The following is a 24,658-nucleotide window of genomic DNA, read 5'->3' on the forward strand; positions in this document are numbered from 1 at the left end:
GGCAAGGCGAATGGAAGATGATGGTATTCAGCGATGTAAGTAGTTTCTATCGTAGATACAGATATGGTTCTGTGCACGTATGTAAACTTGCTGATGACAGGAAAAAAACAGTGTGTTCTCATACACTTTATTTTCTGACATTTGATGCCCTTTGTCGCTGGTCTTCATTCAGAGGAATAAGATTAGTGCCTTGTGCATTCGTGGTGTTGTCAAACCTGTCTTCCAACCTTATCTGGACACTTTCTACTATTCCATCTTCTAGTAGCATATCACATGTCCCATACCTCCAGGCAAACTCAAGATGCTCTACCCGGTATACGTCTTTCACTTTAGCCCTCTAGGTCTCCGGATCTAAGCCTTATGAAGCATGTATGGGTCATAATTGAACGGAGCTTGACCATCGGCCGGGTTTGGAAATAACGGTCTCTCAAGACAGATATAGCCTACAGCATCTGATAGGCTACGCTTCGGACCAGATCCGTGAATTCTTACTGGGTGTTCTTGAATGCAGTGACGCCAGTATAGTTCTATAGTTCTCATATATTTAATTTGATTTTTTTTAAAGCTAATAAAGCGTTAATTCCCTGTAAGAAGTTGTATGATGACTCTCTCTTCATTTGATTACGAAGTTCGAATAATGCTTTTTACCCAGTAAGCGTACTACCTACTTTTTCACTTTTTCATTTTTCATTTCGCAATATATTCTTCATCTTGTCCCTTAGTATTGCATATTCGTTGCAATTTCGTTTTCTTCATTTTCTTTTTGAATGCTCAAAACATACAGTTTTCTACCTTTGTATTTCCATTGAATTTACCTCCATATACATTCCTGTATCTTTCCTCTGTATACCTTTACGTCTATTGTGTATTTCCCCGTCTTTATGGATTTCCCTTCTTAATTTTCATTCAACTTTACATACATTATTTTACATTCTTCAGTGAACTTTGTTCACATGCTCTTATTGCCCTAGTTTTCAAATGTTTCTTCTAATATCCATGCTTCTTAGTTGTGCTACATTCATGATACCGTATTTTTAGTCACGAAGTTCAAACTACTCCCAAACTACGGTAGTTAGTTCCTGTATCTACTTTCTCTCAACTCATGTATTTTTCTTCTAAATTTCAAGTGGAATTCCACCCAGGTCAACACAAGATTTTAATTTGACAACTTTTTCGTTTCTCTTATCATTGGCGTTCAACATCTTTACCTTGACATAGCTATTATAGTATATGCTTTGATACTATTGTTTCTCCTATTTCTTTACTTCATCTATATCAGTACTTTGAGCCTTCATCTATTTCTCCTTCCACGAAAATTTGCGGGGAGGGACACGTTCTCTGTCCCACCGCCAGAAACGCCCATGATGAAAAGCATCAGGTTCTAAAATATCCTATATACCGGATATATACGAAGCTGCAAAGTGGTAATTTTGGTATTTTTAACGATATGGTTCATTGATATAATGTTTTCGATATTCATAAGTGTTTTACTAAGCAATAATATAACTTTAACATGTAAATACTGTTCATCCCAGCATTGAAACTATGTATAACTTAAATAAAAATAAAATGTGACAAAAGCAAACACTAATTTTATTAATTTATAGTACAATTTCGGCAATGTATCACTGACTTCATCACGCACGCTATGAAAGTAGAATCTAATACTACAGCTTAAACATTTCAGAAAATGAGAGATCACTTCTAAGAACAAATAAAATTCTTCCTTCATTTTTCATAGTTTTAAATTTTTGATTAGGTACACAGGTGCCTTACCTAAAAAGTTAGTCTGATTAAAAATTTAGAACTGTAAAAATGGATTACATTTAGAAACCCAACACAGAAAGCAATCTGGCTGGTTAAACTGGAGAAGGATGTGGGCCAAAAAGTAAGTTATAGGTCAAAAGGCCATATATATAAAACAGTAATAAGACTAGCCATGATTTACGGTAGTGAAACGTGGGCAATCACAAGAACGTAGAAAAAAAAGATTTAACTGGTGGAGATGAGATTGTTAAGATGTGACGAAAAAGGACAGAATAAGAAACGATTACATAAGAGGTGCTGTTAAGGTAAGATCCTTGTCTAAAAGGATTCAAGAATGGAGGCTGTGAATGAGGGAACCCCAGGAAAACCCCATTCAGGATGGTTGGCCTGAAAAAGCTTTTTATACTTTTTCGACTGAATGCCTCTACCGGGAATCGAATCCGAGACCGCTCGCACCGAAGGCGAGAACGTTAGCGACTACCTACGCGAGGCTACCTGAAAAGTAAAAATCCCTACTTAAAAATTCCCTGAATTTTCTAGCTTTTCAGGAAATTCTCTGACTTTTTCAGTACATTTTATGACTGGTCAATTCTCTGGCGTTTCCAGGATTTCTAGATCAGTGGGAACCCTAATTTACTTCTTTAACGAAGTTCTACATATTTCACCAAGGTCCATTTACACTGGAATCATTTAACAATCAAAAATAACAAAAATGGGAAAGAAATTGACCAATAATTTAAAGATATTATCTTGGCATCCATCTGGTGAGACAAGAAAAATCTATTGAGATGACCAGTCACTGAATTTGAACTGTGAATTACTTGACTGTGAAGCTAACCTCTAGAATTTTTTTGTATAACTCTTTTTTATATATAGATTTTTTGTATAAAAATAATAATAATAATTGCTGAATGATGGTATTTTATTTATGTATTATTTTTGCATTAAAATCTTTTCAATACTCTACAGCACATAGAGTATTTATAAATTCAGAATAATAGAGTATTGGAGTTATTACAAATATTGTTCATACCATCTTCAATTATTCGTTTGTTTGAAAATGAACTTATTGACTGTAAGTGTTTAGTTTTCAACAAATCCAACGATGACTACGTACATAACATGTTTTAATTTACTTCTCCAGACAAGGATGAGTATTTAGTATCAAAAATTCAGAAAACAGAAAAAGTAAAAGACAAATACTTACTGAGCATTCGCGCAAAGCCGAAGTCGCAGAGTTTAACAATGCCATCCTTAGTGAGAAGAATATTCTCTGGTTTTACGTCTCTGTGGATACAATGATGCTGATGACAATAATCAACCGCTTGTAAGGTCTGCCAAATAATTTGCTTGGTGAGCAACTCGGGACAGCCTTGTGGATATTTTTCCAGTTCATGGAGCACTGTGTGATCACAAAATTCAAACACTAGGTGAAGTTTCTTTTTCCTCCGGAACACTTCAATAAGGTTTACAAGATTCGGATGCTTCAAATTCTGGAAAGAAATAAGAAAAATACGTTTCATGATAAAACTCAGTAAATTATTTAATTTTATTTCAAATTAAATTTAAATTTTAATGCTTATCAAGTGTGGCTGTTATTGTTGAAAATGACATTGGTGTAACAACATAAGGAAACGAGGAATAACGTGAATGCAGATGGAAATTTTTGTAATATGCAGTTTCAGAAACACAGAGGCTCAGCCCTATCTTCTATAATCATAAATCATCACTGAAATTATTTCAACAACCGCTGACATAACCCATGTGCCAATGTCTTATGTCGTTGTCTTATGTCAGAAACACTCACCCAACAACTTTTGGTTGATAATGTGTGTTTATAACTTTATTGTAAATAAGATTAGAGCAATTTCGCATCTCTCTTCTTTTCATTTTTTTTATTTTATTGTAAATTGTACACAACAAGTATACATCCATTGGTAGTGTTCAGCAGTATACAGTACATACATAGTTACAGTTCATAAATCTTCCTCCTATATACTAAATTATATGATCAAAGTACTATTTTACACGTACATCAAATATATCTATTGTAGGATCTCTAGTTTTGGACAGTACTACATTCTTCTAATAGGCGGTGTAACCAATACATTCATACGCTATGATGCCTCATGAAATGTTTGTAACCAGGAGTGTATTTTCTTGTTCGGACATGATAGGAGATTCATGTTGTAAATCTATCTCATTATGTATAAATTTGTTTACAAAACGTAAGAAAATTAGCTTTTCTTGTTTCTGCTTCATTGGCACCTTCTACAGTAAATCGTTGGATATAAAATCGAGTTGCTCGCTTAGTTTATTAAATACGGTAAATATAAAGGCATCATAAGAAAGTTTATATAGTGCTCTTATAGGTTTATTTCAGGTCGTCGTTTATGAAAAATGTAAAGTTCAAAATTTGAAGAGGAAAAGTATCTTTTATTTTTTAATTTTAGAACTTAGAGCTAAATATCTCCAAATGTGCGTTTTTTTTTTAATTGTGTCTCTATATAAAATACCGTCTTGTCTATGTTCTTTAAAATGGTACTAAAATTCCTTCTTTACATTGAACTGTAACGAAGATACTGACCTAGCTAACTCATTTGGCAGCAGGCGCTATATTGATGATGTCATTTTTAAAAAAATCCTTTGCTGAGATTTACGGGGACGTGTAGTATGTCATTCGGGTACTTTCTGAATATTTCACCAATTTTTTTTTTCAACATTTTCAGTGCTAATTTGCCTAAACTATAAGGTCAATGAGGTCTATCAGTTGGTATATGTTCCATCTTTGGACTTTTTTTTCGTTTAATTTTAATAATAATAATAATAATAATAATAATAATAATAATAATAATAATAATAATAATAATAATAATAATAATAATAATAATAATAATAATTCAGTTCATTTCAATGTGTACTATCCTGTTAGATTAGACACTGCAATAACTTAATGTCTTTATGTTTGTACCATGTACACTCATGTCCAAAATTATTATCGCATGTCTATAAATATGTTGTGTTATAGGAATATAATTTGATAACGAATTCGTCCGGTATTTCTTATAATGTTAATATGTGTATAATTAGCAAAGACAAGTATATGGCAAATTTCATGTCAAAAGAGCAGCAAATAACAACAATAAAACAAAAATAAAACTTTATTGTCCATTTAGCGACATTTTGTTTTACTCATTTTAATTTTCGTATTTATAATTCTTTTCCTATGAAATTCACCACAAATATACATTACCGGATTATACACATAGTATCAGTATTAAAACTACCCTCCAAAAGCATTATCAAATTATATTCTTACAAGAAGGCAGTTATAGATATGCGACAATCATTTTGGACATGAGTGTACATAGTATAAATAAATATTTGACACTAGCTATTGCTGTTATTTTTAATTTCAGTGCGAACTATATGCGTAGGAACACTACAATCATGGCCAGACAAATACTCTTTTGTGTTCATTATATATATATATATATATATATATATATATATATATATATATATATATAGAGAGAGAGAGAGAGAGAGAGAGAGAGTTAGTTCCTACGCCATGCGTTAGTGTCACTTCATACTAGACATATATATCTAATGCAGTTGCTTAAAATTGATATAACTAATTTTTTACTTCTCAGTAAATTAGCAACCAGAATATCTAATGGAATTGTTCTACTGAGCAATACCAAGTGATCTACTAAGCTGTGGATAATCAGCCTGTAATATCAAGGACACCTATACCAATTTTCCTCAAAATAAAAGAAAATAACTCCTATCTTATATTTCTAAGTTGTAAAATAAACTGAGCAATGCGTGTGATAACCTTCCTATCAAGTTGCCTTATATTTACAAGAAAGGGGAAAAAATATTATGTTACAAATTAGCATAGAAAGTCACGTGATGAGCGGATTTTATTAAACTCCGTTCCCTGAACTGAGGTTTCATAAATGACATGCAATGTTGCTCCCTTGATACCCAGACAATTGACAGTACTTCGTCTTCAGAACAAAATCTGATTAAATATGCAAATTTTGAGGTAAGACATTTCATGTTTATCGTGCTGTCTTTTATGTGCATGACTAATTCTTTTCAGAAAAATTATAACGTTATTTTATCAATAACTTTCTGCCGTTTGCTTTAAGGATACGGCGCCACTTGTTAGGAAATAACTATACAAGTATGGTGGCCTTTCCATTTCCCCCTATTTTGCATATCTGTTGACCTTTTTATCATGGTGGATGGATAAGAGTTGACCACTACTGGCTATGTATTTGATGAAGATATATCTGAAGGCCATCTTTCTCTGTCCTTTGCACATTTATTATTTCGTGAACAGCAGTAGTTACCTTCATAAAAGGTTAGCCAGAGTCTCTTATTGGCACAAAATATTAAAAATATACAAGGCTGAAAGTTAGTACGTAGTACGTACATTAAATGAAAGAAAAGAAATATGAAATAGTTAACTCTTTCCGACACAGAAACACTGAACATGGAAATTATTCTGCTTCTTTTCTATAAAGTTGCAAAGACAAAAACACTAGTTTCTGATTGGCTGAGCCATAAGAAAAATCAATTATGCATGTACATGCAATATTTCCTCTTTTTTTTTATTAACGTTATACATCGTTTTTTGCTTTCGTACTAGACAAAGCTATTAGTAAGCTATCGTACTAGACATGAGCGTCCCTGGCATGTAAAAATTAAGGAATGTTTCTAGACCCCAATTGAATTTATGTCAAAATCCTAAGGAAACTACTTAAATTAAGAGGTAGCAGGATACAGTTTCTATTTCTAATACGAGGTACAATTAATCATAATTTTCTCTCATCACTGGTAAGTCTCACTTGCTACGTATATGAAATATTGTACTTTAAAGAAGCTATACTGTGATAAAAAAAAAAAAAAAAAAACATTGGATATCTTCGAAATGTGAGTATGAGAAGCCATCATGTTACCGGTTGGGGTTTAAAAGAAAACAGCTTTGCAAAAGTTTAAGAAAAAGGGTTTCCAAAAGGGTGAAGGAAAAAAAAATAGCCAAGCAAAACAATATAGCGTTTGTCAAGTAGGGAAGAAAACAGAAATCAGGAGGAGAGAACAGTTTTTTGTGCATATCACTTACGACTCTCTTTAAAATACTTTCCTCAGTTCTATGCATCAGTGTTGTCAAGGGTAAAGGATATTGTCACATGTCACTTTGAAGAGTTTCATTGTGATTGGTTATTTTCGTAGTTATTGGTGCACTTCCCTCTCAGACAATCCTGGATCCGGCCCTATATATATATATTGAGTGGAATGAAAGTGCAACTAGGAACAGCTAGCAAAAGCAGAGATAATTTTTAAAAAATAATTAAAAAATGTATTAGAAATGATAAAAAAAGAGGAAAAAGGTAAAATAGTAGAAGGAATGTTCATCACGTGAAGGAATTTGGTATGTAGGGCATAATATTTTTTTCAACATTGAGACTGGAAGTTATAGTAAATTTCTTCCACTTCTGGCTTTAGTAGAGAGATTAAAGTGGTGCTGGAATATATTCTTGGGACGGTTAATCGATCGCAGAAAACCGCTTCTCGCTATCTATTGCCGTTCTCGTTATACATAGGCTATCTCGTTCTGTACTGTGGCTGCTTATGGGCTCTTACTTTTGCGTACTTACCTCCTTAAACAAAACAGATTTCACTACTGTAGTTTATCTTTAAAAATGTAAAATATTTACGAACGATACAAAAATAATTTTCATAACTTCTCTTTTACTTATAAAGTACTTAATTAGTTTTTACAGGCTAGTTTTTGGTTTTGAAACTCGAAGGGGAAAGACATGATAAGCGTAACGGCTGCTAGAACGTTGCCTCTGCATTTGCACGTAACTAAAACTGTCTGCTCAAAGATAGCGTTGCCAACTGTCGAGAAATTTCACCGTAGTGTTAACCTTCGTGAGGTCATTAGTGTTGTCACTTCCACTGATTTCAAGTTCGAAAAAAAGGTAGCTAGAAAGGAATAAAAATTACGAGCAGAAAGAATTGAATGAAATTTTTCTGATTTTAAGAAAAGTAAGTTTTTCCATCTCCTTTTCTTTTTTTTTTTTTTATTTCAACCAAAAAAAATATTTTAATCAAAAACGGAAAGAGAGCAGTAAATGATTACTTCTTAACGTGGGATCCGAACCACTTCTGTCCCTGCCGGGAATCGAACCCGGGACCCGTTGATTACAAGGCAACGAGTGTAACCACTCATCCACGGGGGGACACTATGAACAAAAAGACAGTAATAATTTCAGAGGATGGTCTGCGGGGTGATTTTTCAAGTACGAAAGTACCATCTGAGGTAGTTCAGTCTCGTTAGATCTATTATTATTATTATTATTATTATTATTATTATTATTATTATTATTATTATTATTATTATTATTATTATTATTATTATTATTTAACCAAGCTACAGCCATAATCCATACCTTTGCAAAAGTATTAACTTGCTTTGTATTGAAAAATAAACACTAAGTGTAAAAATTCTTAGGCCTAGTACTGATTCCTGAAATTTTTCTCGGTACATCTGAGTTCGATTATTAATTAAATATATTCTTCGTCGGGAAGGACATTTCAGCGAGAATTGCTGTAGAACACATTTCATTTTTCTTCTTTTATCTCTCGTGTATTGAAATTTCTTTGGGAGTTCATAACTGACTGATTTCTGTTGGGTTTCATAATAGCGTTGGTTTCAGAAACTACACCAGGAAATAGGGAGACAGTTTGGTGCAGTGGGTGGGACCAATTGCTTACCTACAGTATAGTTTATTGTCGCGCTAGATAACTCGTATCAGACTAAAGACAAAATTCTTCTCTGTTGTGTCTTTGCTATTGTGCAGAGAGTGGTGGAGTGTGGTCTCTGAGCATTTGACATTTTGTTGATTGTGTTTATTTACGTACTATGCTGTTCTGGGAACAATATCGCATGTGTTTGTGTGTGTATAGCATGGTCGTCTCTGGCATGTTAAAACTGGGGGTGACGACTAGAATGCTAGTAGACTCCAACTAAAGTTACGTCAAAATTATGACAAAACTGGAATCTACTTTACTAATGGCATCCGCTCTTTCTACTTTTAGTAACACAATTCATCATAATTTTCTTTCATCACTGGTAGACTACTTGCCGAAAAGAAATTAAGTTTATTCCTACCAGTGAATTCCTGCTCAGTGTTTTTAAACGCATTTGCAGCAGTGTAGTTTTATAGTTCTCATATATTTTGATCTTTTAGCTAACAAAATCTTAACTCTCTGAAAGAAGTCTTACGATGACACTTGATTTGATTGCGAATTTCGAATTCTTGGTTTTTATTCTTCTGTATTCTTAATAAATTCAAAAGGTATATTATTTACCTTTTTGTTCTTCATTTCGCTGTATGTTCTTGAACTTGTCCAATAAACCATCCTCGTTTACTTCGTTTCCCGTTTTAATGTCTAAAATGTACAGTTTATTCTTGCTGTTATCCGGCTCCTCAATATATTCTTTCCATCTTCCTCAAACTCAACTCGCTCATTAAACACTCATTTCTATCTTTAGTTTCTGTATTGGCATAATAGTTGTCCCTTGCTGTCCTTCTAGAGTATTTGCATGAAATTTACTCTCATATATAATATTCAAATTTCTCTATCTATTTAAATTCCTCTTGTCATCTTCGCTTCTATTGTATATTTCCTTGTCTTTGTAGATGAACTTTCTATACATTCTCTCCTTCCCTTCTCCAGTTTCCCTTCGTCAAAGAAGTCAATTGTTGCTGGTTAAGCAATGAAAAAATTGTGTGCTGCAGCCGAGACGAGACTATTTTGACTAACCAAGAAGCGTAACTTTTAAATAAATCCTTCTTTGAAAGTGAATGTCAGGCGGACATTCTAATCACATTAACCTAATGTTTAAGAACAGACATAACTTTAATTTGTTCTGCCTATGTTTTTACTTCTTCCACATAGATCTAAATACTTTCAGCATTGATCCATTTATCTGGTACTCGAAATATTTGGGGGAACGCGAGTAGTAATGGGGTGACTTGGCCTCACTTTTTGGCCCCTGGGTCCCTGCCTCAGGACCCATGGTCCCTGGCCGGGGTCAATGACCTAGGGGTACATAGGACCACCCCCTCTAAATTTTGGCAGGGGTACCTTGGCCCACCCCCTAAATTTTGGCAGGGGTACATAGGACCACCCCCCTTAAATTTTGGAAATTGCCAAATCTAAAAATTTGGTGTGGTAGCCTAGGACCACAGTATGTACCTCTATCCGTATTGGGGGTCTATGTCGTTCCCTTTCATGGGTAAAAAATTGCCAAAAAGTCAAATTTCGGGGGTTTTTGACCTAATTTATCCCCTTGGACGAGGTATTATTACCCTATATAGTTATATGGGCGTATACAGGGGTCCATTCCCTTTCATAACATATGGGTATATTAATGCACCCCTTGAAAAATTTGGGAGGGGTACCTTGGCCCACCCCTTAAATTTTGGAAATTGACCAATTTAAACATTGGGTATTATAGTACAGGTCCCTAATATGTATTATGATAAATTTGGGTGGTCCATCTCGTTCCCTTCTAGGGGTACAAAATTGCCAAAATATAAACGTAAGCAATACGTAGTACCACGTGTTTGGTTTTTGGTCGATTTTATCCCCTTTGATGAGGTGTTATTATCCTATATAGTTATATGGTCATGTATAGGGGTCCATTACCTTTCATAAGATATGGGTATATTTGTGCACTCCTTTAAAAATTTGGGAGGGATACTTTTGCCCACCCCTTAAATTTTGGAAATTGCTCATTTTACATATTTGGTATTATACTACAGGACCCTAATATGTATTATGATACATTTGGATGGTCCACTTCGTTCCCTTCTAGGGGTATCAAATTACCAAAATATAAACGTAAGCAATACGTAGTACCACGTGTTTGGTTTCGACATAAGTTATCCCCTTGGATGAGGTCCTATTACCTTATATGGTTATATGGTCATGTATAGTGGTCCATTATCTATCATAAGACATGGGTACATTTGTGCACCCCTTTAAATTTTTGGGAAGGGTACCTTGGCCCACCCCTTAAATTTTGGAAATTGCCCAATTTAAACATTAGGTATTATACTACAGGACCCTAATATGTATCATGATAAATTTGGGTGGTCCACCTCGTTCCCTTCTAGGGGTACAAAATTGCCAAAAATATAAACGTAAGCAATACGTAGTACCACGTGTTTGGTTTTTGGTCGATTTTATCGCCTTTGATGAGGTGTTATTATCCTATATAGTTATATGGTCATGTATAGGGGTCCATTACCTTTCATAAGATATGGGTATATTTGTGCACTCCTTTAAAAATTTGGGAGGGGTACCTTGGCCCACCCCTTAAATTTTGGAAATTGCCCAATTTAAACATTTGGTATTATAGTACCGGACCCTAACATGTATTATGATAAATTTGGGTGGTCCACCTCGTTCCCTTTTAGGGGTACAAAATTGCCAAAATATAAACGTAAGCAATACGTTGTACCACGTGTTTGGTTTTGACCTAAGTTATCCCCTTTGATGAGATCCTATTACCTTATATGGTTATATGTATAGGGGTCTATTCCCTATCATAAGACATAGGTACATTTGTGCACTCCTTAAAAATTTGGGAGGGGTACCTTGGCCCACCCCTTCAATTTGGAAATTGCTCATTTTATATATTTGGTATTATAGTACTGGACCCTAATATGTATCATGATAAATTTGGGTGGTCCACCTCGTTCCCTTTTAGGGGTACAAAATTGTCAAATTTTAGTACAACCACGTGTTTGTTTTGGCTCAATTTATCCCCTTGGATGAGGTCCTATTACCTTATATGATTATATGGTTATGTATATTGGTCCATTCCCTATTATAAGACATGGGTATATTGATGCACCCCGGGAGGGGTACTTTGGCCCACCTCTTTATTTTGGAAATTGCCCAATTTAAACATTTGGTATAATAGTATAAGACCCTAATATATATTATGATAAATTTGGGTGGTCCATCTCGTTCCCTTTCATGGGTACGAAATTGCCAAATTTTAGTACAACCACGTGTTTCGTTTTTCACCTAATTTATTCCCTTGGATGAGGTCCTATTACCTAATATGATTATATGGTCATGTATAGGGGTCCATTTTCTATCATAAGACATAGGTACATTGATGCACCCCGGGAGGGGTACCATAGCCAATCCCTTAAATTTTGGAATTTTTTTAATTTAAGCATTCGCTATCATAGTACATGACCTCAATATGTATCATGATAAATTTGGGTGGTCCACCTTGTTCCCTTTCATGAGTAAAAAAATGCCAAAATATAAACATAAGCAATATGTTGTATCACGTGTTTGGTTTTTGGCCCAATTTATCCCGTTTGATGCGGTTCTATTACCGTATATGGTCATATGGTCATGTATATAGGTTCATTTCCTATCATAAGACATGAGTACATTGATGCACCCCCGGGAGGGGTATCTTGACTCATCCACTCAGTTTTAGAAATTGTTTTAATATAAGCATTTGGTATCTTCGTACAGGTCTTCAATATGTACCACTATAAATTTGGATGGTCCACATCGTTCCCTTTCATGGGTAAAGAACTACCAAAAATCAAATTTCGGAGGTTATTGACCCCTATTTAGCACGTTATATGGTTTATTACCTTTATATGTTTATGTTCTCTTTTAAATTTGGGAACTATAAAATAACATAATTTGGTAAACGTTTTCTAGGACCCATTGGTGTTCCTCTTATGGCCAAATATTCAAAATTTAAAGGTTATTGAACGGCTTTATTATTGAATAACTACAGGATTTATTACTTTTTCATAAGACACAGGTGTATTTGTGTACCAATCTTAAATTTCGGGAGGGGTGCATTTCTTATTGTCATATCAATAATTGGTAATTGTTCTTAAAATTGGATAGTATTTCATTCATTGGGTAAATCATTATGATCACGTGATCAGTTATTGACCTATGATGGGATTAGGAGTCCAGGACATTGGTACATTTAAACTTTGTAGGATAATTTGAGAATGCGTCATTATTGATTATTACAGCCAAATATAAACGTAAGCAATACGATGTACCACGTGATTGACCTTGATGAGGTAGTGTACAGGGATACATAGCTAACCTTATTGAATCTTATGACTCATAGTCTTAAGGGAATACATGCTACAACACTGGCAAAGTTATTGTTGATGTAATTTGATTGGTTGATCACTATCTTTCGTGCAATCTGATTGGCTGATCACTATCTTTCGTGCAATCTGATTGGTTGCTGATTTTCAAATCTTTGCTGCATTCAGTTTTAAGTTTTGTTTAACATTTAAAAATCTTGGTTTCGTTCAACATTTTGCACTCACTGATAAATATGATCAAAACCGTTTATTTGTTAATCGAATAGTTAAAAACCGGATAAAGTTTGACGGTTAACCGTGAAACGTAAAATTTTTAGTTTGACATTTTTTTGTTTGAAACTTTTTGTTTGAAAATTCTTGCTTTCAAATTTTTGTTTGAATTTTTTGTTTCAAAATTTTGTTTGAAATTTTTTTGACAACTTTTGTTTCAAAATTTTTTTGTTTAAAAATTTTTCGTTTGAAATTTTTAAAAATCTTTTCGTTTCAAAATTTTGTTTAAAATTTTTGTTTGAAAGTTTTCGTTTCCAAATGTTTTCGTTTGAAATTTTTTGTTTGAAAATTTTTGTTCGAAAATTTTGTTTAAAATTTTTTGTTTGAAATTTTTTGTTTCAAAATTTTTTCGTTTGAAATTTTTTGTTTCAAAATTTTTTTGTTTGACATTTTTAAAAGTTTGTGCACCCATTAATAAAGAACCGGAACTGTTTAGAGCAAAAACCTTTGACAACATTGTGGTGCAATAGTACACGTCAGAACATGATAATGCAACGTCATCAGTTTTTCATCATATATAAGTATCGTTCGAGTTAGTATTCATGATAACATCATCATGGCTACTTGTCTGCAGTTTCTAAACACACGTGATGTGATGAAATCATTTACCAAGATTACTGATTTACAACAGAATGTACCTTATAGAATCTTAGCTAGCCAAATAATCCCTACAAAGTTTGGATTAAGAATCGTAGTGAAGCTTGAAAATAATAAGAATATAATTTTACCAGCAAGATATTTACCCATGGAAGCATCAAAACATGAAGAACTGTTACGTTTCTTAAATACTGGATCTGTATCTTTATGTTACAAAGGATTCTTGGGTCGAAGTCATCAATTTGAATTTAGTACACAGCAATTGTGATGAAATCATGAATCAGCACATTTCTTTGACGTCAGACATAGTTGTATGAATGTGGTTGGTCGGCATGACGTCAGCAACTGTGATGAAATCATGAATTCAAACGTCAGCACATTCCTTACCAATGACGTCAGCAATAACTATAAACCAGCAAATACAGTGTCATCCCACGAAATCATTTGAGCAAGTGCTTTTCAGGAGGAAAGATGTGTACTTCTAACGATAAAGAGTTCATCTTCGCAAGCTATTATCCAATAAATATATTTCAAACAAAACATGTGATGATTGGTATCAGTGCTAGAACATTTGAACCAGTAATTCGATTGGGCAAAGCAGAACAATTTGGTGTACAACTGACCTGTGAAGAATGGCAAATATTATGTTCACGAATCGACCAAATGAACGATTATTTTCATGATGAGCTAAATGTGACCATAGTCAAATCATTAGGCTCAAATCATGAAGTGGTGATGCGTACAGTCCTCGAAGAGAAGATGGTGCTGTTACGTAAAAAGAGTACATTTCATGTCCCTCGCAACATGGTGTATCTAACGGAAACAGAATGGAACAAATTCATCAGCGTATTTCAGTGTGTTAAACATGCAGTGGAAGTGTGCAACAAAACAAGTATATTCCTGAAAAAGTACTATTTTGAAAAATGTGTTATGCATATTGTACAACATGTATCTAGATATTGTGATGGTTGTCAACATCGTTCGTGGGTGCATACCTGTATTGATAAACAGTTTATTTGTGATCAAATGGACATTGAGTTTCCACCAATTGATATCGCAATAGACCTTAAAAGACTTCAATTGGAATTAAAATTATACGCTAAAGACAAACTAGTGCAAGAAGTTCAAAATACATTGTATCGACAATATCCAGAACCACTATCTGGTATGGATGTATGTGGAGTGTAATAAAATGATCCATTTCAATGAATTGTGTTTTTTCATTTCAAGTACAACCCCATATTCTGATGTGTACTATTGCACCACAATGTTGCCAGAGGTTTTAGTTCTAAACAGTTCCGGATCTTTACTAATGAGTGCACAAACTTTTAAAAATGTCAAACCAAACTTTGAAACAAAATTTTTGAAACGAAAAAAAATTGGAAACGAAAAATTCAAACAAAATTTTAAAACGAAAAAAATTTTCAAACAAAATTTTGAAAAAACAAAATTCGAAACAAAAAAATTTGGAAACGAAAAATTTCAAACGAAAATTTTAAACAAAATTTTGCAACAAAAAAATTAAAAATTTTCAAACAAAAACATTTTCAAACAAAAAAAATTTTGAAACATATATTTCAAACAAAATTCTGAAACAAACATTTTTAACTAAAAATATCAAACGAAAAAATGTCAAACCAAAGTTTCAAACTTTTTAAATGTTAAACAAAACTGAATGCAGCAAAGATTTGAAAATCAGCAACCAATCAGATTGCACGAAAGATAGTGATCAGCCAATCAGATTGCACGAAAGATAGTGATCAACCAATCAAATTACATCAACAATAACTTTGCCAGTGTTGTAGCATGTATTCCCTTAAGACTATGAGTCATAAGATTCAATAAGGTTAGCTATGTATCCCTGTACACTACCTCATCAAGGTCAATCACGTGGTACATCGTATTGCTTACGTTTATATTTGGCTGTAATAATCAATAATGACGCATTCTCAAATTATCCTACAAAGTTTAAATGTACCAATGTCCTGGACTCCTAATCCCATCATAGGTCAATAACTGATCACGTGATCATAATGATTTACCCAATGAATGAAATACTATCCAATTTTAAGAACAATTACCAATTATTGATATGACAATAAGAAATGCACCCCTCCCGAAATTTAAGATTGGTACACAAATACACCTGTGTCTTATGAAAAAGTAATAAATCCTGTAGTTATTCAATAATAAAGCCGTTCAATAACCTTTAAATTTTGAATATTTGGCCATAAGAGGAACACCAATGGGTCCTAGAAAACGTTTACCAAATTATGTTATTTTATAGTTCCCAAATTTAAAAGAGAACATAAACATATAAAGGTAATAAACCATATAACGTGCTAAATAGGGGTCAATAACCTCCGAAATTTGATTTTTGGTAGTTCTTTACCCATGAAAGGGAACGATGTGGACCATCCAAATTTATAGTGGTACATATTGAAGACCTGTACGAAGATACCAAATGCTTATATTAAAACAATTTCTAAAACTGAGTGGATGAGTCAAGATACCCCTCCCGGGGGTGCATCAATGTACTCATGTCTTATGATAGGAAATGAACCTATATACATGACCATATGACCATATACGGTAATAGAACCGCATCAAACGGGATAAATTGGGCCAAAAACCAAACACGTGATACAACATATTGCTTATGTTTATATTTTGGCATTTTTTTACTCATGAAAGGGAACAAGGTGGACCACCCAAATTTATCATGATACATATTGAGGTCATGTACTATGATAGCGAATGCTTAAATTAAAAAAATTCCAAAATTTAAGGGATTGGCTATGGTACCCCTCCCGGGGTGCATCAATGTACCTATGTCTTATGATAGAAAATGGACCCCTATACATGACCATATAATCATATTAGGTAATAGGACCTCATCCAAGGGAATAAATTAGGTGAAAAACGAAACACGTGGTTGTACTAAAATTTGGCAATTTCGTACCCATGAAAGGGAACGAGATGGACCACCCAAATTTATCATAATATATATTAGGGTCTTATACTATTATACCAAATGTTTAAATTGGGCAATTTCCAAAATAAAGAGGTGGGCCAAAGTACCCCTCCCGGGGTGCATCAATATACCCATGTCTTATAATAGGGAATGGACCAATATACATAACCATATAATCATATAAGGTAATAGGACCTCATCCAAGGGGATAAATTGAGCCAAAACAAACACGTGGTTGTACTAAAATTTGACAATTTTGTACCCCTAAAAGGGAACGAGGTGGACCACCCAAATTTATCATGATACATATTAGGGTCCAGTACTATAATACCAAATATATAAAATGAGCAATTTCCAAATTGAAGGGGTGGGCCAAGGTACCCCTCCCAAATTTTTAAAGGAGTGCACAAATGTACCTATGTCTTATGATAGGGAATAGACCCCTATACATATAACCATATAAGGTAATAGGATCTCATCAAAGGGGATAACTTAGGTCAAAACCAAACACGTGGTACAACGTATTGCTTACGTTTATATTTTGGCAATTTTGTACCCCTAAAAGGGAACGAGGTGGACCACCCAAATTTATCATAATACATGTTAGGGTCCGGTACTATAATACCAAATGTTTAAATTGGGCAATTTCCAAAATTTAAGGGGTGGGCCAAGGTACCCCTCCCAAATTTTTAAAGGAGTGCACAAATATACCCATATCTTATGAAAGGTAATGGACCCCTATACATGACCATATAACTATATAGGATAATAACACCTCATCAAAGGCGATAAAATCGACCAAAAACCAAACACGTGGTACTACGTATTGCTTACGTTTATATTTTTGGCAATTTTGTACCCCTAGAAGGGAACGAGGTGGACCACCCAAATTTATCATGATACATATTAGGGTCCTGTAGTATAATACCTAATGTTTAAATTGGGCAATTTCCAAAATTTAAGGGGTGGGCCAAGGTACCCTTCCCAAAAATTTAAAGGGGTGCACAAATGTACCCATGTCTTATGATAGATAATGGACCACTATACATGACCATATAACCATATAAGGTAATAGGACCTCATCCAAGGGGATAACTTATGTCGAAACCAAACACGTGGTACTACGTATTGCTTACGTTTATATTTTGGTAATTTGATACCCCTAGAAGGGAACGAAGTGGACCATCCAAATGTATCATAATACATATTAGGGTCCTGTAGTATAATACCAAATATGTAAAATGAGCAATTTCCAAAATTTAAGGGGTGGGCAAAAGTATCCCTCCCAAATTTTTAAAGGAGTGCACAAATATACCCATATCTTATGAAAGGTAATGGACCCCTATACATGACCATATAACTATATAGGATAATAACACCTCATCAAAGGGGATAAAATCGACCAAAAACCAAACACGTGGTACTACGTATTGCTTACGTTTATATTTTGGCAATTTTGTACCCCTAGAAGGGAACGAGATGGACCACCCAAATTTATCATAATACATATTAGGGACCTGTACTATAATACCCAATGTTTAAATTGGTCAATTTCCAAAATTTAAGGGGTGGGCCAAGGTACCCCTCCCAAATTTTTCAAGGGGTGCATTAATATACCCATATGTTATGAAAGGGAATGGACCCCTGTATACGCCCATATAACTATATAGGGTAATAATACCTCGTCCAAGGGGATAAATTAGGTCAAAAACCCCCGAAATTTGACTTTTTGGCAATTTTTTACCCATGAAAGGGAACGACATAGACCCCCAATACGGATAGAGGTACATACTGTGGTCCTAGGCTACCACACCAAATTTTTAGATTTGGCAATTTCCAAAATTTAAGGGGGGTGGTCCTATGTACCCCTGCCAAAATTTAGGGGGTGGGCCAAGGTACCCCTGCCAAAATTTAGAGGGGGTGGTCCTATGTACCCCTAGGTCATTGACCCCGGCCAGGGACCATGGGTCCTGAGGCAGGGACCCAGGGGCCAAAAAGTGAGGCCAAGTCACCCCATTACTACTACGCGCCCCCTGTCCCCCGCCAGAGACGCTCGTGGTGAGTAGGTACGCGCATGTGTGTTAATATATCAAAATGGAAGAAGTTACAGCCAGCACCTCTTTTAATCGTTAAGAGTAGTCACGTGTTGAAGAGGAAAGAAAGGACTATTGTCATGAACGTGTTTTAAAAGTATAAGTTGGATCGAGAGTGAAACAGCTTGGAAGAAAGACGACATGTGGCAGTGGTTAACCTTATACAATATTGAGTATGATGAGGATATGTTAAAGAAGGATTTGATGGATCTAACAGGCATGCATCGTCCTAAATATGAAAAATATAAGACTGACGAATGGGCTAAAGAACTAGGACACACTGTTCTCCGATTACCCCCTTATCACTGTGAGTTCAACCCTATTGAACTCGTGTGGTCTCAAGTAAAATACTATGTTGGGGCAAATAATACAATATTCAAAGTGAAAGACGTTGAAAAATTAATTCATGAAGCGTTTGAGCGTGTAACAGCAGAAAATTGGCAGAACTACTAGAGGCTTGTGATAAACATCGAAAGTGACATGTGGAAAGCAGATGAGCTGCAAGATGATATTGAGCCGTTGATTATTCATTTGGATGAAGATTCCTCTGATGAAGAATCGTCTGAAATCTTCGAGGATGATGATGCTGATGATATGGAAGGAATTGATCCTTTGGAGTGCGATTGATTCAAAGTGGTAAATTGTTTAGTATTATTACTATTATTTATTAATCGTCGTGGTAGTGGGTTTTTTCTTTACTATGTGAGTTGGCAACATTAGTCGGCAGTATAATAGAAGCGCCATCTGTTCTGCATTTGTTTTTAATGCTCAACTTGGCATCGCTGTTCGCGTAAGACCATTAGTTCACTCTTAAGTCTGGACAAGCTATAGTGACCAAGTTAAAACCGGAAATTGTTGATTTCTACCATTTCCGGTATGAATATCAACGCTGTCAACGAACTGGATTCCTAACTATTGACTTTCTACATCCTGGTCAAAGTTGATGATAATCCATCAAAATATTTCTTGAGATTTTTTATCTCCCGAACAGCGGACAGATTAAATATGCAAAGGAGTTAAATCAAGTTCCTTAAAGATATATTAGAAATAATTAAGAAGACGAAAAGAAACTGGTTAAAAAAGTAAAGTGAAAAACAAAACTGTATTGTAATTGATAACGTATTAAAAAAAGAGGGAAAAAGCCTGTAGTTGATGGATAATGTTCAAATAGAATAGGTCTTACGCTAAAATGAAAGGATTAGCGCAGGATTGCGGAGTATAGAAGTTCTCAGGTTTGAGATAAGAGGCTTGCTAGTGATGACAGTCTCCTTATGATAAATCAAACACATTTCAGTTTGTAAGTGACATTAATATGCAAAGTTCAAAATATGTAAGAGTTACGGATTGTATAAACATCTAGTCGAAAATGTTGAGATAGTCTTAATGCTTACTGTAAAGTTTATACACCTGAGCGTATCAGCCACGCTACTTTCCAATACTTCACAGCCAGGTTGATAGGTGTCTGTAGTTGCTCTGCCTCCTACATGAAGGCAAAAGATGTTACTTCGTTCAGGCAATTTGCTGATTCAGACGAGCCAAAGGCTTTGGGACGGAGGACCATCTAGTACTTACAAGATGGTAATGACATGGATGAAAGGGAAATATTTTTCTTATGTATTTTAAAAAAAAATAACAATCATACCTGGAAGTAAACATAAAATGAGCCTGATTTATTAATGGAAGTTTAACACTCATCTAAAACATCTGTGTGAACAAAAGATATTCACACACGTTTTCATGGCGTTGTGTGGTCCTCGTCAGTGCATTTTAAAGTAGCCTACGTTGCTTAAAGAACTACATTGTGCAGTATGTTCTTATTGGAAGAAAAAAGTTATTTATACAGAAATAGAGAGAGAGAGAGAAAAAAAAAACAGTTTTGCATCGATGATCTAAACAACTTTTTGTACTTGGATTTTGTATTGAAAAGAAAGATGCCCCAACTTGTTAATCAACAATGCATGGACGATATATTTCTATTAATGAGAGGATTTTTCGTATAGTAGTTCTTCAAGCAACGTAGGTTACTTCAAATCATACTGATGATGATTATAGGATGTCATTGAAACCATCTGCTGATATCTTTTGTTTTACGCGAGTGTTGAACTTATATTATTTAATATGTATTCAATTGTTAAGTTAAGCAATTTGCATCATCTATTAACTTTGTATTTTGCATTACATTCATTTCTTCATCAAAGAGTCAATGCCATCCATATACCGTACTTCTTAAGAAATTAAAGGAATGTTGGTTTGAACATTAGCACTTTTTTCACAAAATGACATTTTAAAAATGGATTTCAAGACCCATGTTTTTCCCCCTTCGAAATTCTTATTCTTTGCTTGTTTTATACAATCAATCAGGTTCCTGGTTCTATGTTCAACTGCGCGAGCTTACATATGACGTTAGTTTAAAAGGAAAAATAACAAACAATGTTTTGAGAACAAGTTTCTCTTTATTCCTTCAGTACCAGTCGGAGGCCATCAGCTCCAAAATGCATACACACTGCATCTGTAAATGTTCATGCGCATATATAATATACGTATTATTCTGTTTTGTAGGAGATAAATTCGTTGGTTTTACATTTAAAATTGATTTTCTATCACTGGAGACTAAGTTGACAATAAGAAATGGACCAATGGAGTGTAGGTAGTCACTCACAATAGAGAGGATTTTTTTTTTTAAGAAAACAAATGTATTATTTGTGATGTTCCTATTCTGTCACCTCGAATTGATTTCACGGCCTGATTCGACATAACCTACTTCTTTTATTATTTCATTTGAATTAAAGAATAATTTCTCGCAACTATTTTTTAAAAAATGTTCTTCTGATTTGCAGTTATTGTATTCTTATGCTCAAATGGAAACAATGACATTTTGTGTTAACAGGTATGCTGTTTACAATAAATAAATAAATAAATTCTACAATTTTGTTAGCGTATGACGTAAAAAAATGTCCAAAGATGAGACATACGAGGCCTGTCTAAAAAGTATCCGACCTTATTTTTTCCACGCAAAGTAGTGATTCTCAGGCGGCGCCACCGTGCACGGTGGAAGGAGGAACCTTAATGCGCATGCTTGAATTTTTTCACCGCGTTCGCGTGTGCCAGTCGTGAGCTGGTGGTCGCGAAGTGAGGTGCTGTTGGTAGTGTTCGTCGGATTTAGTGTTTCTCGCAAGATGACTGAACGAATTGAGCAAAGATACTGCATCAAATTCTGTCAAAGGCTGGGTGATTCTCAAAGCCAAACAATTCGTAACATTCAGCAGGTGTTTGGAGAAGATGCGATGGGTGTAACACAAATTAAACAATGGTTCAACCGATTCAAAGATGGCCGCACATCAGTCGAGAGTGAGCAGCGTAGCGGCAGGCCCCAAACTGCTCGGAATACAGCTGTTGTTGAGCGGGTGCGAAACTTGGTGATGGCAGATCGCCGTTTGACAGTGCGGGAGATTGCAGAAGATGTTGGAGTGAGTAAAGATTCTGCACATGCAATTTTGCGTGACGATTTGAACATGAAACGAGTGGCTGCTAAATTTGTACCCAAGTTGTTGTCTCAGGAACAAAAAGACACCCGTTTTGACGTTGCACAGGACCTTCTGGACACCACCAACACTGATCCTGGGTATCTGAATACCGTGATAACTGGAGATGAGTCATGGGTGTACGGGTACGACCCAGAAACAAAACAACAATCGTCTCAATGGAAGCATCCCGATTCTCCAAGGCCGAAGAAAGCGCGGCAGGTGCGAAGCAAAATCAAGGTGTTGCTGACTGTTTTCTTCGATGCCCGTGGAATTGTGCATCACGAGTACGCACCGGAAGGAGAAACAGTGACAAAGGAGTACTATCAAGATGTTCTCAGGCGACTTCGTGACGCAGTCCGGCGCAAAAGACCAGACATGTGGACAGCGACCCAGCACATTCATCCCAACTGATCCACACGTTCTTAGCCAAACATGGAATTTCAACCGTTCGCCAACCTTCCTACTCTCCAGACCTGGCTCCTTGTGACTTCTGGTTGTTTCCAAAATTGAAGACGCCTCTGAAGGGATCCCGTTTTGAGAGTAGAGAAGACATAATGCAGAACACGACGACGGAGCTGAACAACATTCCAAAAGAAGACTTCCAGCAGTGGAAGGATCGGTGGGCTAAATGTGTGGAAGCACAAGGGGCCTACTTTGAAGAGGATTAGGGTCCCAAATCTGTCAGGTATTCGCAACTATTTTTCTGGCCAAAGGTCGGATACTTTTTAGACAGCCCTACCGATCAAAAGATTTTATTGAGTTGAACAGAATGACACGCGAGAGCATGAAGTGCATACTCTTCAAAGAAATATGTAGAAATACGTTATTATTATTATTATTATTATTATTATTATTATTATTATTATTATTATTATTATTATTATTATTATTATTATTATTATTATTATTAAAATAATTTTTAGGTATATTATTTTTTGTAAACCTAAAGGAGCGTTTTCAATTGTCTTCTACTTCAGTCCAATAGGATAAATTCCTAGCTCCGGAAGATTTTCCCCCAGGGCCACTCCCTGAAATCGTCACTGACTTAAATTATAAGTAAAATATTCCTTACGTTTATGTTTTGATGTTCCACGTGAATTAGCGGTATTCACACTTGGTTTTATGCACATGATTATCATGTTAGAGCTCTCAAGTGTTTCTAGCTTTCATGCATCCGTAAAGAAAATTTTTCAATTTAACATGGCACGATTACGCCTTTTAGGCTAAGGGAGACGATGATTAAGGCAAGTGAATGATAATGAAAGAATTAGTGGAATGAAAATGTGGAAGGAAACGAGAGTACTCCGAGAAAATCCATGGACACGATGTTGTCCACCACAAACTTACTTGGCTGGGAATCAAATCAGGGTTCCCGCTTAAGATAGGTAAATGCTTTACCACTTAGCCACAGTGCCGCCTTTCATCCGCAAAGACAATTTGAATAAAGAAATAGCATATGATGGCTATCACAAACTTGTTAAAAATTTATTATCGTTTAATTCAATAATACTAGATTCTGAGTTGGCAACATTGTTTGCACCATATTAATGGTAACCTTTAATTAAGAAACAATAAATAAATAAATAAATAAATAATCTTATGCTTTCTCCGCTGTAGGGAGCTATTGGCTTGTTGAGATGACCAAAGTAATGGAAGTTGTATGAGTAATTACATAGTAGTTATTTTGGATGTATTATATCGAGCATCTTGATTGGCTAATAGTCTGTTTCAGCATTCTTTGTTAGCCATTCTATTCTCGATTGGAGAATGGGTTGTTATTACCGAACTTTAGTTTACTCTGGTTCAGACTACTGCTTGTTTTTCTTCGACGTTCTGTAAAATAATATTTACTGACTTTTCTCAAGATCTTTAATATCATTTAACCTTAGAAACGTTTTTCTTCGCACGTAGAAATAGAGTTGCTTATTAGTTTAATGAAAAGTCCTTTAAAAATGCAACTTATTTGACTGGAGTGGAATGGAGTCATAAAAGTCGTAAATGGTAACAAATAGAATATTACACAATTCCGTGTGCAGGGAAGTACTCAGTTTCATGAGAAAGGATGGAGATGGAAATCTGTACCGTAGTTGTGTATCCAAAACGGACCACAGATGTTCAATTATGTTCAAGTTCGGGGATTAAACGGGTCAGGGGAGATGTTCAACTTGTCACTTCCGTCCAGCAGCGTCATTTGGGAAGAACAGGGACCAACTGTTCCCCACTGAGTATAAAAAA

General features: G+C 35.0%; 1 protein-coding gene across 6 annotated transcripts in view; it reads right to left on the bottom strand.

The window, feature by feature from the left end:
- LOC145664174 (cyclin-dependent kinase-like 4) overlaps positions 1–24,658 on the bottom strand; it is a 345,081-nt gene that overhangs the window by 19,072 nt on the left and 301,351 nt on the right. For all 6 annotated transcript variants that reach the window (XM_081730596.1, XM_081730597.1, XM_081730599.1 and 3 more), the window contains exon 3: positions 2,975–3,260. In XM_081730596.1, the coding sequence (XP_081586722.1) occupies positions 2,975–3,260 (286 nt within the window). The remainder of the gene's footprint in view (positions 1–2,974; positions 3,261–24,658) is intronic.

This window comes from Thermobia domestica, chromosome 11, assembly GCF_964235325.1.
Source record: "Thermobia domestica chromosome 11, izTheDome1.hap1.1, whole genome shotgun sequence".
In the NCBI taxonomy this organism is placed as follows: Eukaryota; Metazoa; Arthropoda; class Insecta; order Zygentoma; family Lepismatidae; genus Thermobia; species Thermobia domestica.